The sequence below is a fragment of the Salmo salar genome, chromosome 09 (genome assembly GCF_965601325.2).
Source record: "Salmo salar chromosome 09, fSalSal1, whole genome shotgun sequence".
NCBI classification, from domain to species: domain Eukaryota; kingdom Metazoa; phylum Chordata; class Actinopteri; order Salmoniformes; family Salmonidae; genus Salmo; species Salmo salar.
In genome coordinates this window covers 64634153-64653102 of record NC_138299.1, presented here as the reverse complement: position 1 = coordinate 64653102, position 18950 = coordinate 64634153, and the positions used below count along the sequence as shown (strand labels likewise).

The 18950-nt window shown below is 39.1% G+C and overlaps 1 protein-coding gene across 1 annotated transcript; it reads right to left on the bottom strand.

Annotated features, from left to right (window-relative positions):
- Nucleotides 1-231: 231 nt before the first annotated feature.
- Nucleotides 232-16448, bottom strand: anxa5a (annexin A5a). Its single transcript, XM_014211912.3, has 13 exons — nucleotides 16330-16448; nucleotides 16007-16060; nucleotides 13501-13588; nucleotides 12307-12401; nucleotides 8693-8806; nucleotides 5334-5424; nucleotides 3913-3992; nucleotides 3547-3597; nucleotides 3030-3123; nucleotides 2687-2782; nucleotides 2402-2460; nucleotides 2140-2262; nucleotides 232-1131 (listed from the first exon to the last, which is right to left on the bottom strand). The coding sequence occupies exons 2-13, from the start codon at nucleotides 16007-16009 to the stop codon at nucleotides 1072-1074; spliced, it is 954 nt and encodes a 317-aa protein (XP_014067387.1). The 5' UTR covers nucleotides 16010-16060; nucleotides 16330-16448; the 3' UTR covers nucleotides 232-1071.
- Between the last annotated feature and the right edge of the window lie 2502 nt (nucleotides 16449-18950).

Genomic DNA, 18950 nt, shown 5'->3' with positions numbered 1-18950 from the left:
ATCAGATTTGGTCACTGGTAACTTGCTGTTTGGACAGTCAGTATTCCAAAACGGATTTGAGAAAGAAAACTGATTTAAACATTAAGGCCTGCAGTGTGAACAAGGCTTTAGAGGCGATTGATATCTTGTATATCTGCCCAAGTGTTCATGCATAGATAATTGCATATCATTACTTATTGACACTCCTGTTGCAATTCACCACTTCATATGTAATTCATGAGTGAAACATCATAGTAGACATGATCCTTTTAATAATTGAACAGCAGCGTTGTACAGATGTAGGATCTTAATTTGAGTCAGTTTGCTACAGCAAGAAAATAATCCTGCAGCAACGGAAAAGTTAATTAATATGTGGATAATAATTAATGTAGTGGTTGATACAGTCTGACGTTTTAAAATGGAAATTACAAAGTTTAGAAACCTTTTGAAACCTCGAATACACTACAAGTTTGTATTTCCTGCTGTGCAGGAAAATTCTTGGCAACAAAATAGTGATCAAATTAAGATCCTACATCTGTATATCTAACTCCCATAGACACATAATATAGAGTAAGATAGCATGTTGATTTAAGTAACAATAAAGAAGAGAACTTCAAAGTAATTTCATATAGCAATATTATTCTCATTATTCCCTGAAATTGTTTGACAAAACAAAGCATAGTTTGGTTCACATGACCATTAGGCTGTGTTTACACAGGCATCACAATTCTGATCTTTTGCCCAATTATTCACAAAACATCTGATCTGATGGGGCAAAATACCAATTATTGCAAAAAGATCAGAATTGGGCTGACTGTGTAAACGCAGCCTTAGTGTCAAAGAATGGGCTGATTATTTGAACAATATCAGAAAAACAGGGCACACACTGTTGAGTTCAATATGTGTTGAATGTGGGCAATCAAGACACATAGCCAATACAATTAAGTGATATCTCAAGCCAATCGTCGAACAGAAGCCAATAAAGTCAAGTGTTAATTAATTGTAATTGGCAGAGAGTATCAAGTGCAGCCCATTGCCGCTCCATAACGCATCATCATACAGCGCTATCATTGCACATAATCAAAAAGCGCCTCAGTCATTTCCTCCACAAAGGTAGAGCAGGGCCTTTCCGTAGTCCCCAGCGGTGTCGTCCTGGGAATGAGTAAACAAATAAACACAAACTGGCATTTAAGATACATTCAGTACTATCAGACGGACGAGCAGCCTATGGGTTTTACATAGACCCGAATACTCAGTTAGTACAACTGATGTACAACACATTCGACAGATAGCTTTGTCATGCAACAGAGAGTTAGTCTACAAAACCATTGTGCAGTGTCTTCACATCGGTTGGATGTTGTGTCAAATGGGTTGTACCATCAGTTGTACAAATGAGGGGACTGGCATTATGCACTTTGTCAACCTGACGCAAGTCAGAGCAGGAAGGCTGCTCATCATTACCAAGGCAGAGAGCATGTCATGTTGAGTCATGGGTTGAGAGTACTGCAATACTGACAGAGTTGACAGTGTCATAAATGGATGATGTAGGGTGTAGATTGCGAGGTTGGAAATAAGGACACATGATAGGAGGTTGCATGTATGTACTGGTCCTATCCATTTGGAATTACACCAGTCTAGTACGCCCTCTGTGTTATCTGACATCTCCCATGTTAATGGGGCTGAAACCAGATATGGTATTCTTCCTATCCAGATACGGATGAGCTAAAGACCTAGGAGGATACTCAAGAGGGAAACAGTTTGTCACAATAGCCAACTCGCTACATTATTTTGGGATCATGTGGCTGGGGCAGGTGGAATAATGGACCTGTTACTCAGTTGACTTCACAGTGTATTGGTGTGTGACAAAAATGTATCTAATGAATCTAGTGGCACTGGAGATGTGGTCGCTGGGTATAGAAGTAGATTATTAGGGTTAGTCATCTGGGATAAAGGTGAGACTAGTGCATTGTACCTGGTTAGAGGAGAGACTAGTCCACTGTACCTGAATGTTTAGCTCATTGTACCTGAATAGTTATAAGGGAGACTAGCCTTTTGTACCAGAATGGTTAGAGGAGAGACTAGCCCATTGTACCTGAATAAATAAAAGGGAGACTAGCCTATTGTACCAGAATGGATAGAGGAGAGATTTGCCCCCTGTACCTGAATGGTGTTGTAGAGCGAGGCCCCATACATCTTCTTAAAGCAGGCTCTGATGTCCAGCATGTCTGTCTCACTCCTGGACACCATGATTCTCATCAGAGTCTGGTCATCAGTGCCAGCACGCTAACAATAAACAATAGACATCACAATTACAAATGCCTAAACCTAAACTACTGAATAACTTTTGGAGATATGCGATGGCACTTCAAACTTTCTCGCAAATCGTCCAAGGAATGATTGATAACAAACACAAAGAGCATACCCTCATAGACCCATTGAGAGACTCCGCAAAATAGGCTGGGACACTCTTAGCACACTTCACTATGGAAAAGAAAGATGGCATTCCCAAATGATTAATTAATGTTTCAATATAATGCATGCATGCAATATGTACAGTATGTAAGTGACTGTTTTTACAGTTTGATTTATCAAAATGCAATAGAGAAATCCCAGTCTTTAAGTGTGTTATATTTCAGTTTTGTATATTTTTCTTTTTTTTCTTTTTTTAGCTTACTGTGTCTTGCTTATCATCATTGTAAAGACTTACCAACAGCCAGCATTAAGTTCTCCAGGTTTCCAGTAGTCTCGCCCTCAATGCTGTCCTCAATATCATTGCCAGACAGATTCTTGTAGGCGTCAAACACTTAAAATGAAAAAATACAAAAAATACAAATGAGAATGTGATGTTATTTGATGTTACAATAAAAGTGCAGAATGCTATTCTGTTTTTATGATTGAACAAAATGGCCGTAATCACAAATTTACACCGTGGAAATAAAACATCTAGAATCCCAGAGCTGATTAAAGAGCAAGCACTAAAAGTTAAAGCATGGACTTGGGAGGCATTTTAACACACACACACACACACACACACACACACACAGACACACCTAGGCGAAGGTGTTCATGGCTCCTGTTGCCCAGGATGTTGATGAATTTCTCCACGTCTGTGCCAACCTTCCCCTCGCCAGCAGCAAACAGTTCCTGAAACATATACCGGTCACTGGATTTCACCGAATATTATAAGGCCATGCAATGGAGTGGATGACAAAAGGCAAAATGAACCTTCAGGGGACCTATATTATACATGCATGTGCAATTAGTAAATGTACTGTAGCCTACAAGTATGGAAACTCAAAACCCACAAAAACAATAATAGCTTTAAGGACAGAATTTTCCTTTCCAGTTAGCAAATGTCCTAAATAAATGTTTCATGTCGATCATTTATCAGAGCGCACTGTGATACTGTCTTGAAGCTTGCTTTGTCCTTTAGGCCTATGGTAATAGTTCGAAGGCATATCCTAAGCATGTTAACATTTGAGCGCTGAAGACAAAATGTCATCATGTCTTGCGCTATAGCATATCACTTAGCGAGCATCCACCCACCCACACATAGGGTTACGTTACCTTTGCGTCTTTTTCAATCCTGTCTTCATCCACCCCTTCGTCTCTGCTCCCCTACAACGACGAAAAAACAGAGGAGCAAAGGGGAAGAAAGAACAAAGGCAGAAGGTCAGTGCGTCATGGGAGAAAAGCGATGTCTACCCTTTCGTCACCTAATTCTGCTGAGTGTCTCCCAACCTGGCAACCTGATGGGTTAGGTTACCAGACAATGATATACAGTATGCGTCACTCCCTCCTCCTTCCTCACTCTATGCCCACCTCAACTTAACCACTCATGACTTTATAATGACATCACCAAAGCACTCTCATTATTAGAAGGAAATATCTCTCTCATCCCTTTGTGTCATCCCTCCTTCTCCCTTCGTTCACCTGCAGAAGGATCACTAGAAGCTTTTGGAAGTGGCCCGAGGTGTCACCGGTGATATCTTTCTCCAGCTTGCCACCGCACTCTGAGAAAGATGAGAAGAGAGAGAAGGGAAGGGCAGAAGATTGCTTACACTTGTCTCTGACAATAGCCGCCAATGGCAGAAATCGACTCAGATTAGTCGTGCTCTGTTTAGCCGAAGGTCTCCGCCAGGGGGGTTTGATTAGAAGGGTAACAGATGGATCAGGCTTCTCCAGTGTTCAACTCAGCTGGCCAGTGTGGCTATTTTCCTTGGCCTATTGTGCCAGTAGCTTGGTTCCAGAACTGTTTGTGCTGTGACAATGGTGTGATAATGACCTTAGGAGTTGGCAAGGCAGCACCCTTACAAAAAAAATAACATGAACAAAATCACATGAGAAAAAGGCAAACCAGCAGTGGGATGCAGGGTGCAATGTTGCTGGAATGAACGGGCCAAAACTTGCAACTGGAAAAAAAGACAGTGAAAGCAAATGCCAGGGTAACATAACCCAAGACAGAGAAAATTGAAGGAAAGAGGGAGGAGGAATTTTATTGAATTGCATTATCATAAATTATGTTTTACTGAAAACAATTATTTTGCATCCATTTACAATTCATTTAAAGAGTTTCATTCCAAAACAGTATATATCCATTTTCAGAAATGTTGGTAAATTAGCTAGTACTGTTTAAAACTTCTTCAGGATTGGTGGGTCCCCTGCGTGACGGTTGAGCTAACGTAGGCTAATGCGATTAGCATGAGGTTGTAAGTAACAAGAACATTTCCCAGGACATAGACATATCTGATATTGGCAGAAAGCTTAAATTCTTGTTAATCGAACTGCTCTGCCCAATTTACAGTAGCTATTACAGTGAAAGAATACCATGCTATTGTTTGAGGAGAGTGCACAGTTTTGAACATGAAAAGTTATTAATAAACAAATTCTAGAATAAGAATGAGTGGAAGAGACAGACATTCAGATTCAAAGCAAGGTTCCACAATATGTGGACGACCGGTGGCCATATTGCATTCTGGGAGACAATCTGTCTCTGCTTTAGCTTTAGCCAATTTGTCAAATTTTTTGGGAAAGCACTGATCCAGCATTTGAAAGAAGAAACATTATGGTTTCAAGGTTATGCAGATGGTTGTAAAATGTGGAATGTGTCACTTTATTTGTTGGACCGTGAAAATATCATGTGGATTGTGTTCAGCCCAACTTCTCTCCACTGTTAACTAAACATGTTACGGATGTTTTTATGGATGATACTGCGACACTCATAAAGGTGTTATGAATGCCTATTTATACCATCAGCTTAAGTGCTACCTGTTTTCCTTGGGGAGCCTCTCACCTTTCTCACAGATGAAGAATGAATATGTTATGAATGTGTCATGATATAATCAACCGCTCACCTTTCTTGTAGACTTTGACGATGTCTTTAATCTGGGCGCAGGTCCTGGACGCTAGGATCTCAATTAGCACGTCGTCATCAGTCCCCGCTCCCTGGGGAAGAACAGTCAGAGACCGTTAGAAAAGGCCACTCAATACTCAATAACTGGCTGACCATTATGTAACAACCAGCTACCAAGCGCTTTTATTGAATTCAGTACATGTGGACATGGTTAAAAAAAAGTGCATGGTTAAAAAAGAAATGCCCAGATCTTCCATGGCCTGCATACTCAGATACTCATGTTTGGGATGCTCTGGACCGACGTGTATGACAGTGTGTTCCATTTCCTGCCAATATCCAGCAACTTCACACGTTGAAGAGGAGTGTGACAACATTCCACAGGCCAAAATCAACAGCCTGATCAACTCTTTGCGAAGGAGATGTGTCTCAATGCATGAGGCAAATGGTGGTCACATCAGATACTGACTGGTTTTCTGATCCACGTGCCGACCTGTTTTTTAAGGTATATGTGATCAAAATATGCACATCTTTATTCTCAGTCGTGTGAAATCTATAGATTAGGGCCTAATGAATTCATTTCAATTGACTGATTCCATATATGAACTGCAACTCAGTAAAATCTTTGAAATTGTTGCATGTTGCGTTCATATTTTTGTTCAGTGGTGTGTGTGTGTGTGTGTGTGTGTGTTTTTTTTAAGCAATCAGTATTTTCTGACCCAGCGCCAGTGGGGAAATTTTGTGATTTCCATATCACCTACACAGTCTCCATGCAAGACTCAAACCCACATCTCTGATTGGCCATGCTCCAATCAACTGAGCCATCATAGCCACCACTAATATGAGAAACAGTGAGTTGGCCAGGAACGTGTAAGGCAAGCAACAGGAGGGTAATATCATTATAGAATATGTGAGCCAGAATGAACAAAGAAGGATAGTGACCTTACAAAACCAGCCCTTATGGTGCTGCGAGAGGACCGCAAACATACATTAATCATTCATTTCTGTGTTTTTCCCCTTACCTCATATGGGTAATTATATGTGTGCAACGTATGGATATAAATATCTAGACCTGATATGTGTAAAGCAGATGTCACACAAGCCAATGTAGACAGTATGTACAGCACAAGTTAGTGTTGTGTTTAAATGTCTCCCTTTAGCGTGTATTGTACTTCATGATTTACCGAGGTGCATCGCGGGAGAACATTCACTGTGCGCCATCACTACCGTGGTAAGTGTGGGTGTCTTGAGTCACTTATAATTCAGACAGTAAACTTAACCCCTGACCCTGCCAAAGCTTAGAAGTTCCACAGTATTAATTGACAAACTGCTATGTCTTGGACAAAGCCAACAAGGCTACATGGAAGGTAAGAAAACATGACCACACATATTGTGGGACACCTTCACTGCTGTAGCCTGTAATGGACTGGCTTTCTGCAAGGAAATAAGAAAATACTTCAGGAGAGCTAGAAGGTTTAAGACCATTAACTGCTGGCACATGTTAACATTCACTTGAAATAATCATAGCCACATGACCAATATCCTGCACATACCTGATGGTAAAAATACCATCCAATTTGTCATTATACATAAAGAGAAGTATGTCGGTTCTACACATAATTACACCACTGTACTTTACCTTGAACTGAACTTTACCTTCATTATATATATATATTATATATATACAGTTGAAGTCAGAAGTTTACATACACCTTAGCCAAATACATTTAAACTCAGTTTTTCACAATTCCTGACATTTAATCCTCATAAAAATATCCTGTCTTAGCTCAGTTAGGATCACCGCTTTATTATAAGAATGTGAAATGTCAGAATAATAGTAGAGAGAATGATTTATTTCAGCTTTAATTTCCTTCATCACATTCCCAGTGGGTCAGAAGTTTACATACACTCAATTAGTATTTGATAGCATTGACTTTAAATTGTTTAATTTGGGTCAAACGTTTCGGGTAGCCTTCCACAAGCTTCCCACAATAAGTTGGGTGAATTTTGTCCCGTTCCTCCTGACAGAGCTGGTATAACTGAGTCAGGTTTGTAGGCCTCCTTGCTCGCACAAGCTTTTTCAGTTCTGCCCACAAATGTTCTATAGGATTGAGGTCAGGGCTTTGTGATGGCCACTCCAATACCTTGATTTTTTTGTCCTTAAGCCATTTTGGAAGACCCATTTGCGACCAAGCTTCAACTTCCTGACTGATGTCTTGAGATGTTGCTTCAATATATCCACGTAATTTTCCATCCTCGTGATGCCATCTATTTTGAGAAGTGCACCAGTCCCTCCTGCAGCAAAGCACCCCCACAACATGATGCTGCCACCCTTGTGTTTCACGGTTGGGATGGTGTTCTTCGGCTTGCAAGCCTCCCCCTTTTTCCTCCAAACATAACGATGGTCATTATGGCCAAACAGTTCTATTTGTGTTTCATCAGACCAGAGGACATTTCTCCAAAAAGTACAATCTTTGTCCCCATGTGCAGTTGCAAACCGTAGTCTGGCTTTTTTATGGCGGTTTTGGAGCAGTGGCAACTTCCTTGCTGAGCGGCCTTTCAGGTTATGTCGATATAGGACTCGTTTTACCGTGGATATAGATACGTTGTATCTGTTTCCTCCAGCATCTTCACAAGGTCCCTTGCTGTTGTTCTGGGATTGATTTGCACTTTTCGCACCAAAGTACGTTCATCTCTAGGAGACAGAACGCGTCTCCTTCCTGAGCGGTATGATGGCTGCGTGGTCCCATGGTGTTTATACTTGCGTACTATTGTTTGTACAGATGAACATGGTACCTTCAGGTCTTTGGAAATTGCTCCCAAGGATGAACCAGACTTGTGGAGGTCTACCATTTTTTTCTGAGGTCTTGGCTGATTTCTTTTGATTTTCCCATGATGTCAAGCAAAGAGGCACTGAGTTTGAAGGTAGGCCTTGAAATACATCCACAGGTACACCTCCAATTGGCTCATATTATGTCAATTAGCCTATCAGAAGCTTCTAAAGCCATGACGTAATTTCCTGGAATTTTCCAAGCTGTTTAAAGGCACAGTCAACTTAGTGTATGTAAACTTCTGACCCACTGGAATTGTGATATAGTGAATTATAAGTGAAATAATCTGTCTGTAAACAATTGTTGGAAAAATGACTTGTGTCATGGACAAAGTAGATGTCCTAACCGACTTGCCAAAACTATAGTTTGTTAACAAGAAATTTGTGGAGTGGTTGAAAACGAGTTTTAATGACTCCAACCTAAGTGTAAGTACACTTCCGACTTCAACTGTATATTGCATGTCTGACTGCACAATATATTACTTATTCTTGGAGCCATAACCAAACATAGACTATACATTGCTGTACTTTACCTTGAGTGCCTTGTGGAGTTGAGAGGCATCATAGGAAATGGGAGGCGTCATCAAAGCCACAACAAGCGTCTCGAACAAGCCTCCAAGCTCCGACTTTAAAGCACTCACAAGATCCTGTAGAAAAATAAAGACAATATTAAGATAACTTAGACAATAGAAGGGTTTTCCGTTAGACTTCTCTTTTTAATAAGAAATATCTGAAGAAATAGGGCCACAATTGCTTACTCAATCGGTACATTTGAATTATTCACAAGATCCTGAGGAAAAAAATGTACTTTGAACAATGGAAAAGTGTTTGTTTTGGACCTTTACCTTTTTTTATATATATATCTAGGATTTACAGAGCCGAAATCATTATCTCGATCAATACATTTAAATGTTGAACTATTTTGATGATTCATATTCTGATAACTTTGACAATGAAGGAAGCGTTTGCTTTGGATTTTTTTTAAGTAATAGGAAAATATTTGAATAAAAGAGCAGAAGTCCTTAACTCAATCAATACATTTGAATGATTAACGGATGTTTTGAGAACTTGTGCACACAGAATTGTACGCTAACGTTTGGCTTACGAGAGAGAGTTCAATTTATTAGTGTTGACTCTAAAATACATCAGTTGAGTCACCCCTAAGACGTGTACTGGAGAGAGAGAGTTATCAGGGACCCTGTTAACTAAATATATTATTGGCTTTCCTCTTATGATAAGGCATCAGCCACCCCAGCACATTACTCACAGAAGTGTATGTCGGGAATTTATTATTTTTATTAGTCGTTTATCATAGATTTTGCCTTTTTTTTTGTAATGATCTGAACAGGCAGGAGAGAGGGAGAGAGAGAGAGAGAGAGAGAGAGAGAGAGAGAGAGAAAGAGAGAGAGAAATGAATAAAGAACAACATGAAAGGGAGATTGAAAAGGAAAAAGAAGAGGGGGAGGAGGGAGGTGTAGGGAGAGATTGTGAGTGGTGGGTGGGTGGGTGGCAGGTAAAGAAACGTATGGCATGCGTGGGTGTATAATATTTCAGAACCCTCATGAGGGCCAACTGTATATTGTAGGCATTGGACAGATGCTATTCATCACGGATAAGTCAAAAACTCCTGGGCCCCTGGGCTGCTAGCTACGTGACATCTGCGCAATTGCTATACAGTCACACCAATCTGCTCGCACTAATAAACCCCAAATCTGAGAGTAACAGTAAAGCATTTTGGCAGTATGTGGATGGAATACTCTACTCCTTTTTAGTAACATTAGAACATATAGTGTACTGTAACTGCCCTCACAAAAAAAAACATGAAAAAAAGAATGTGAAAAAAAACACATTAAAATAAATGTGGTTTTCAGACACGTGTCAACACAAAACATGTGAAAAAATGTCACATACAATAAAAAACAAATGTTGCAAAGCTGGTTGAGAAAATGCCAGAGTGTGCAAAGCTGTCATCAAGGCAAAGGGTGGCTACTTTGAAGAATCTCAAATATAAAATATATTTTGATTTGTTTAACACCTTTTTGGTTACTACATGATTTCATATGTATTATTTGATAGTTGTGATGTCTTCACTATTATTCTACAATGTAGAAAATAGTTAAAATTAAGAAAAGTGTCCAAACTTTTGTGTCCAAATGTCACATCCTGACCATAGTAAGAGGTTATTTTCTATGGTAGAGTATGTTTTCTATGTCTATGTTTAAGTTCTAGTTTTTCTATTTCTATGTTGGGGTTGTTTGGGTTGATCTCCAATTGAAGGCAGCTGGTCCTCGTTACCTCTGATTGGAGATCATATTTAAGTAGGGGTTTTTCTTTCTGGATTTTTGTGGGTTATTATATTTTGAGTAGTGTTTGTTTCTCTCTGCGTCACGGTTTGTTGTTTTGTCAAGTCAGTTATTTATGTGTTGCAAAGTTTCACGGATTTAATAAAATGTGGAACTACAACCACGCTGCACTTTGGTCAGCCGTGACACCAAACTTTTGACTGGTATGTGAATACATTTTTTATTGATACATTTGCACATAAAAAAAAATCCCCAAACCAATTTTTGCTTTGTCATTATGGTGTATTGTGTGTAGATTGATGAGGGAAAAACATTTTTTTATCAATTTTAGAATAAGGCTGTAATCTAACAAAATGTGGAAAAAGTCAAGGGTCTGAATACTATCCGAAGGCACTGAATGTGGTTCTCAGGACACGTTTGAAGTTTCACATGTGTTTTTTCATGTTTATGTCTTACCATTTACAGCTACATCTGGTCTTCCATTCAGTGACCGACCAGGACCGGCCCTGCTAAGCTTCAGAGGCAAACCAGCAGTGGGATACAGGGTGCTATGTTGCTGGAAAAACTTGTGCCAAAACTTGCAACTGGAAAAAGGCAGCGAAAGCAAAGGCCATGGTAACCAAAGATAGAGAAAATTGCAGGAAAGAGGGAGGTGCTTTATTTAATCATGTTATCATGTATATTTTTTACTTTAAATCTTTTTTTACGTCAATTTACAATTCATTTTCTCCTTGCATTTCAAAATGATTTCCTTGCAAATATTTTGTTTCGCTATCAATATTTGTGGGTTTATGTTTTGCTTTCAATACTGTTATTTTTGTTTAAAATACAACGGAAATGATATTAATGGCAAAAAGTAACTCACTCACTAGAGGATTGGACCATATAATAACACTATTAGTATATTACACTATTAATCCCCACCACAGTTTCAGTAAAAAGCTGAGGGATGAGGCTGGAGAAATGCAATTACTCTCAAATCCATAGACCACGTAATGGGTGTAAGGACTGGCCATCCATGACATCAAAATGATAGTTTTAGCCATGTTTTTAGGCTGTGTTTACAAACATTGGAGTAAAACAAGCTTATATTTTGGGTTCGGATGCAGTACGACAGTTGAACTAAGCTTATGAGGCATTTATACGTTATATTCTTCATAAATGGGTTCATATAATTAATTTAGAAGTCCAAAAATTGATGTAGCAACTAAGGACTGCCCCTTTAACCAGGCAGTGACCTTCATACAGCAGAACTATGTCGCCATTTGAACGTGATCCATTAACCCCCCCCAAAAAAATATCCTGTCCACTGTTCCATGAATGTCCTGCAAAATAATTTCCTTGTCCCTCATTGGGCTTTTTAGATGTGGTCGCCCTAATTCCACCGGTGGAAACATTGTTACTGCAACATGCTAAAACCATCTTCACATGTGAGGAGAATAACATCATTTCAACCCCACATGGGAATCTGCAAATCCACAAGTGAAAGTCAGATTTTGCTTTTACATGTGAAATAGCAAATGTGTTTTCACAAGTGAACGTATTAAACATGTGAAACTACAAATTTTGCAGTGGTGTTAACATGTTAACTGTAAATGTAAAACGTGAAAATATGGTGTTAAATTTAAGCTCAACATGTGAAAACAACTATTTCACATGTACAAATTTGACATGTGTTTTTGTTGTAAGGGTATACATGAGCACATCTAATTGTTTTCCATTAGGTAACCCCCGGGTAGACCAGCTTGTTTTGGCTGAATGATGTGGTTGGTGACAACGTCGCAACAGCGTTGGTGACATCAATCAGACGATACGTGTCGCCTGTCATCTGCTTCCTGTCTCACCTTTCCGTGGGCCTTCTTGTACGCCGCCTTGATTTCCTGCCGTTGATTGTTGCTGCGCGATGTCAGGAGCATGAGAATGGTGTCCTCATCGGTGCCTGTCAAACATGATGGCAAACATACAGTAATTGATCATAAATCAGTGACATGAGAACATGTCTTGATAATTAATTGCAGATCTCATTAAAACAAGGCCACCCTTAACAGTATGGATTAACTCTTGTAAGTTACCACATTGTCCATTATATTGGTGTAGCGCACCATCAGAAAATTAAGTTTGTGTTTTCAACGATAAAGGGATGATTCACCCAGAAATGTACGTTTGTCAGTTATTTCCATGCCCCAAAAGTGGTCTAATGTCGAGCTGAGTCCATATTCCATAAATAGATTGTGGTTTAAATGGCAGCAACCATTTATGGCAGCGATGTGTCTTTTGGGCTTAAGGCCATCAAATGCACCATAACACTGGAACAATTGGTTTATGTACTGCTGTGATGAATTCCAGGTCATTAGAGGGAAACGAAGTTCAAAGGTCAAATAGGCAAAACGAATCCAAATATATATATTTTTTCTTCTCCGTATCATGTTGGAGCTGAACACTGCCTTTGAAGCTCTAGAATATAGATTAGCAACCCTCGCTTATGATGGATAGAGTAAGAAGTTCCATAAAAACGTGGCATTATCCCGGGGAATTGTAGGGGAATAAAGTCTTGCATGAGATATTTAAGTACAGGTAGTTATAGTACTAGCTTGCACACCAAGCTAGTGCAGTTTTCTAAGCAAAAAAAAAACAGTAATTAAGAAGTAAATACTGCTTGTTACTAGTTTATTACAGTGTAATTACATATTTTGCAGTTTCTCTGGTAGAGTTTATATCTGGTCATATGTGGCTCAGTTAGTAAGAGTGGGAAGCTAGAAACGGCAGGTTTAAGAGTTCAATTGCCACTGAGGCCATATACTAAAATGTATGCCCTCACTATACGGGGCGGCAGCGTAGCCTAGTGGTTAGAGCATTGGACTAGTAACCGAAAGGTTGCAAGATCAAATTCACTAACCTGACAAGGTACAAAAGGCTGTTGTTGAAAATAAGAATTTGTTCTTAACTGACTTGCCTGGTTAAATAAATACTGTAAGTCACTTTAAAAAGTGTCTGCTAAATTGCATTTATTATTATAACATTAAGTGCATCTAACTCACCTATGCCTTTCATGGCCTTGTGCAGGAGCTCAGCATCCTGCTTGGCATTGAAGTTGACAAAGTCTTTCACACTGCCTCTGTAGGAATCCTGTGGGAAAGAAATAACAACTGATGAACATAGGGAACCAATATGTGTTGTTATGGGACAGACATGGAGAAAAAATGCTTTGCACAATCAAACTAGTTTGGTTGCAGAAGCAAACACTTAACATCAGAAGGGGGATACTAGTGGAATATTGTGCAGCTGTGTGTCTCCATGCTATCCTCCTGAACTGAAACTTGTTCACAAGGTTGTTCTCAATAGACACTTTGCAATACTTTATTTTGTCCCTTCCAGATGGTTAGGCTACTGTAATCTGTAGTCTGTGTTAATCTACACCTATGTTAACCATCATTGCTAATTCAGAAGTAAACACATACTGTACAAGCTCACGTTGACAGGCCTATGTCATGTAGAGTCATAATTCTCTCAATTGTACTTGGTTTCCATCTCTGAGGCAAATATAATTGGAGGAGAAAAGCAATATAACATCTCTCAGCCTCTGCCTCAGTCGGATGCCAGCGAAGGTTTAGATTTGAGAAAATTAGCTTCCCCTCCCGCCAGCAAAACTCCCTTCCCACAATCTGCTTTGTTGTGCATCTCTTCGTCTACTGAACAAGATCATACTGGTATGTGCTGATAAAAAAAAAAAAAAATTGAATCGACTGAATGTCCAATTCTGCTACATATTGAGATTGCTGCTGGTTGGCTATGTTTAGCTAATGGTTGACATGTTAGCCATTATCCGTTGGTGAAGCATTATCAAATCAAATGTTATAGGTCACATACACGTGTTTAGCAGATGTTATTGCGGGTGTAGCGAAATGCTTGTGCTTCTAGCTCCGACAGTGCAGTAATATCTAACAAGTAATCTACCAATTCCACAACAAATCAAATTGTATTTGTCACATGCACCGAATGTGACCAGTAAAATGCTTACTTACTGTACAAGCCCTTAACCAACAATTCAGTTCAGAAAAATAACAACAAAATAAGAAATAAAAGTAACAAATAATTAAAGGGCAGCAGTAAAACAGCAATAGCGAGGCTCTATACAGGGTGTGCGGGGGCACCAACTACCTAATTATGGGTCAAATTAAAGGCTATCAGCACAAGGTACTCAATTCTTTCATCATTAAAGATATTGATATTAGAGAGCAACTGGAATTACATGACCAGCGGTGAATAGATATAGTGGGTGAGGGGTGAAGACTACATCAGTGGCGGTTGGTGACTTAATATTTGAGGAGGATGATGGATTCATATTATTTTGAAGGAAAAAACAAACAAATGGAATGACGATCGCATTTACATTCAAGTTCACATGGTTCATAATAACCTGAAAAGGGTTTGAGAAATAATGGATTCAATTAGATTAGTAGAGTTACCAGGAGGCAGCAACCTGACTGAATACCACACCTAAGTTTAAAAAATATAGTCTAATAGTGAATGAACATTAAAGGTTAGTGTCTTAGGTTTTCATTAACAATTAAAGATGTCTTCTGTTTCCCTGCAGGCATTGAAGTAATAATGCAAAGACAGACAGGCAATCTGCACAAACAGTAATCAGCCAATGCAAATAGGTCTACGGGACAATCCACTGTTAGATTGATGGCATTTGGCTGTATTTACTCAATGGTTGAAACCCGTTGCGAGTCACAGCAACCAAAAGAGACTCTGTCTGTCTGTCTGTCTGTCTGTCTGTCTGTCTGTCTGTCTGTCTGTCTGTCTGTCTGTCTGTCTGTCTGTCTGGTCTGTCTGTCTGTCTGTCTGTCTGTCTGTTTGTCTGTCTGTTTCCAACGCAGAGTGATTAGAGTCCTCTTAGATGTATGTGTAGGGATTACAAGTGCAGACGGAGGATGGACATTGCTACGCTGAGCTAGAGACCCATCAGTGAAGATTGCCTACCTGACTACCTCAGGGATATTCAAGTCAGGTCTCCCCCAGTGAAACCCTATTCTAGGTGGGTGGGCTTAGACCCACGCTATCCCTGTTACTATCCTTACGGTAATACAACACTGCAAATGAACCACCATTATGAGGAAGTGGTGCATGGAAGTCAACCTCTGACTGTCTTTTTAATCATCTAATCAAGTTGTTAGAAATATTCATAACAAGCTGAAGAAGCGACTGGAATTGCAAATAAATAAAGAAATGAACCAGATTAAATTTGTTTCAAGAAATTAGTGCTTGATGTCACAGCAGGGGAGCTGTTTGCTGTCATATTGCACTTTTAATGAGTACATCTCCACAGTGAGTGAATAACTTGAAGTTTGAAATGAATACGTGGAAATGAGATGTTCTTAATTGGTAATAATACACTTGTTATGTTATTAGCGTATTCTCCAGTTCACTATGTAGTTTGGATAATGATCCCATGTCAGCCAGAACTGGTGCGGTCCATTTCACTGCTGTATTTGCAATGTTTTGAACTAACACAGCAGTAAACAAACAAAAAACACTTACCATCAGATATAACTTGTTGATGAGACAATGTAGAATTGATCAAATCTGAAAAAGCTATTTTGCAAGCATCACATAAGTTGGTATATCATCATTTACAATGGCACTGAGAGTCACGCTTCTAAGAGCATCAATTTACAACAACAAATGGTCTTCGGATTTTGTAGAAAAACATGGAAATTCATAAGTAGAAATAATTAAGTGTAGGATATCAAATACACTAATATTTTTGTCTATATTAAATGCACTAATGATTTTCTGAAAAGTCACAAAAACACTGCAGTATAAACCATATGAATAATAACAAGAACTAAAAGGTATCTTACCAAAGGTGTCTTGTTCTTTACCTCTGAGAATGGAAACGTTGAAGTAAAGATACAGTAGGCTATGAAAATGTAATGGGTATTGACACTCCTCAACTCCACGCTTCTTAATGCTCACTAAGCGCTCGACAACAACAGTGTGGGGAAGACCTAACTGAACTACTCCACTGTCCAAATAAAATATCCTATTTCAGCAGCTGTCAATCAAACAGGGGATCATGACCTAATGCATTCTGATGTTTTTACAGTGTGGTATATGGATGATACATTTGCCATACTAACACATGAACAAGAGAGACTGTTGTAACAATGGACAGTGAGGGATCCAATGAAGAAATATTACATTTCAGCTTAGAATAAATAGGGTATAATCGGGGCTTTCAGACATCAGACACTTTATTTCACCCACATCCCAACTATCCTATTCCAGCCTTATGTTCCATTTACTGGAATCACATATCAGGTGGATTGAGGCTCTATACTCCCGCGTTTTGGATTTGAGATCAAATGTTTTATGAGATGACAGTACAGAATGTCACTTTTTATTTTAGAGTATTTTCATACATATCTATTTTACTGTTTAGAAATGAAAGCACTTTATGTATTTAGTCCCCCCATTTGACAGTGTCATAAGTATTTGGACAAATTCACTTAAAGTGCATTCAATTTAGTCAAAAGTTGAGTATTTAGTCCCATATTCCTAGCACGAAATGACTACATCAAGCTTGCGACTACACACTTGTTGGATGCATTTGCAGGTTGTTTTGGTTGTGTTTTGGATTATGTTGTTCCAATTAGTAATGTATGGTAAATAATGTATTTTGTCATTTAGGAATCACTTTAATTTTAAATAAGAATAGAATGTGTTTCTAAACACTTCTACATTAATATGGATGCTACCATGATTATGGATAATCATTAATGAATTGTGAGTAATCATTAGGCGAGAAAGTTACAGAGTCATAAACATCATATCCCCCCAAAAATGCTAACCTCCCCTGTTATTGGTGTCGGCGAGAGGTTAACATGTTCTGGGGGCATGATCTTTGTGCATCTGTAACTTTCTCAATCATCATTATTCACGATTATACGTAATCATGGTAGCATCCACATTAATGTAGAAGTGTTCAGAAACATAATATATTATTTTTTACAATCAAAGTGACTCGAAAATGACAAGTGAATTGTGGCCAAATTCTTATGATAATTTCAAACGGGGGACAAAATACAAAAGGGCACTCATTTCTAAACGGTAAAACAGATACCGGTATGTATGAAAATACCCTCAAATAAACGGTGACATTCTGTAATGTCGCCTCATTTAAAACATTCTTTATCTCAAATACAAAATGCTGGAGTTCAGAGCCAAATCAAACATTTTAGCTTCACTGTCTAAATACATTCAGGGGAGTGTACCTAAAACAACTTATCAAACACTTCCCTGCCTTGATAGGTTAAGTTTAGATAGCATGTATAAGCAAACCAGACCTGGGTCAGATACATCTGAAATACTTTGAAATTCTTGAGATGCAATTGAAGTTGTTTTCCCAGCACACAATAGAATAGTAATAAAACGCAATAATACAAATGTAATACATACACCCAAAAGTGTAAACTCTAAGCTAAATCAAGAGCGGTCACCTCAAATATTTTCTAGGATTTGATAGTGACAAACCGCTGAGTCACTCGGCAGCCCACATAACATTGACTTGTTCAACATTCCTCCATCTCTCAAACAATGTATTCAGCCCAGATCTGAAGCGAACATGGCTCATACATATTATTTGTTTGAGAGATCGAGGAATGCTGAACGAGTCAATGTTATGTGGGCTCCCGAGTGACTCAGCGGTCTAAGGCACTGCGTCTCAGTGCTAGAGGCGTCACTATAGACCCTGGTTTGATTCCAGGCTGTATCACAACCGCCCGTGATTGGGAGTCCCATAGTGCGGCGCACAATTGGGCCAGCGTCGTCCGGGTTATGGTTTGGCCGGGGTAGGGCGTCATTGTAAATAAGAATTTGTTCTTAACTGACTTGCCTAGTTAAATAAAGGTTAAAAATACATTTAAAAAAATTAGACAGTCTTCCCAATAGTTTCACTCGGCAACTTCATTCACACGACAAAGTGTGGAGCAATGCAACCTACCCAGAGCAAATGTGCAGATCTTAGTTGTTTGAAGTTTTATCTTGATCTTCGCTCCTGTCACATTGTATTTGGAAAGACAGAGCAAGTCAAGGTTACAATAGATCTCACCAATCTTCATAGTGAGTCTGACTTTCATGTTCTATGATTTAAAAAAAAAGAACTTAGAAACACAAACAGTTGCCTCCTCTTCACCAGCTTCCCTTATCTACACTCAACTCTGAAAGTAGCATGTTGAGATGTGGGAGAGGCTGAGTGAGTAGTCTGTGATAAGACGGAATGAGATTGTTGATAGGAGTGAGATCAGCAGATCACAAGAACAAGGTGTTTGTATCCTATCTCTCCCATATCCCCATTCCTGTCCTGCACACAGCAAACCTTCATTAAAATGAGCACTTGTGAGGAGACAGGAGCCCAGGGAAACATTGTATCTTACCGAGTTATAGAGCACAGATCTCAGTTTTATCTTAGGGGTTTTGGAGA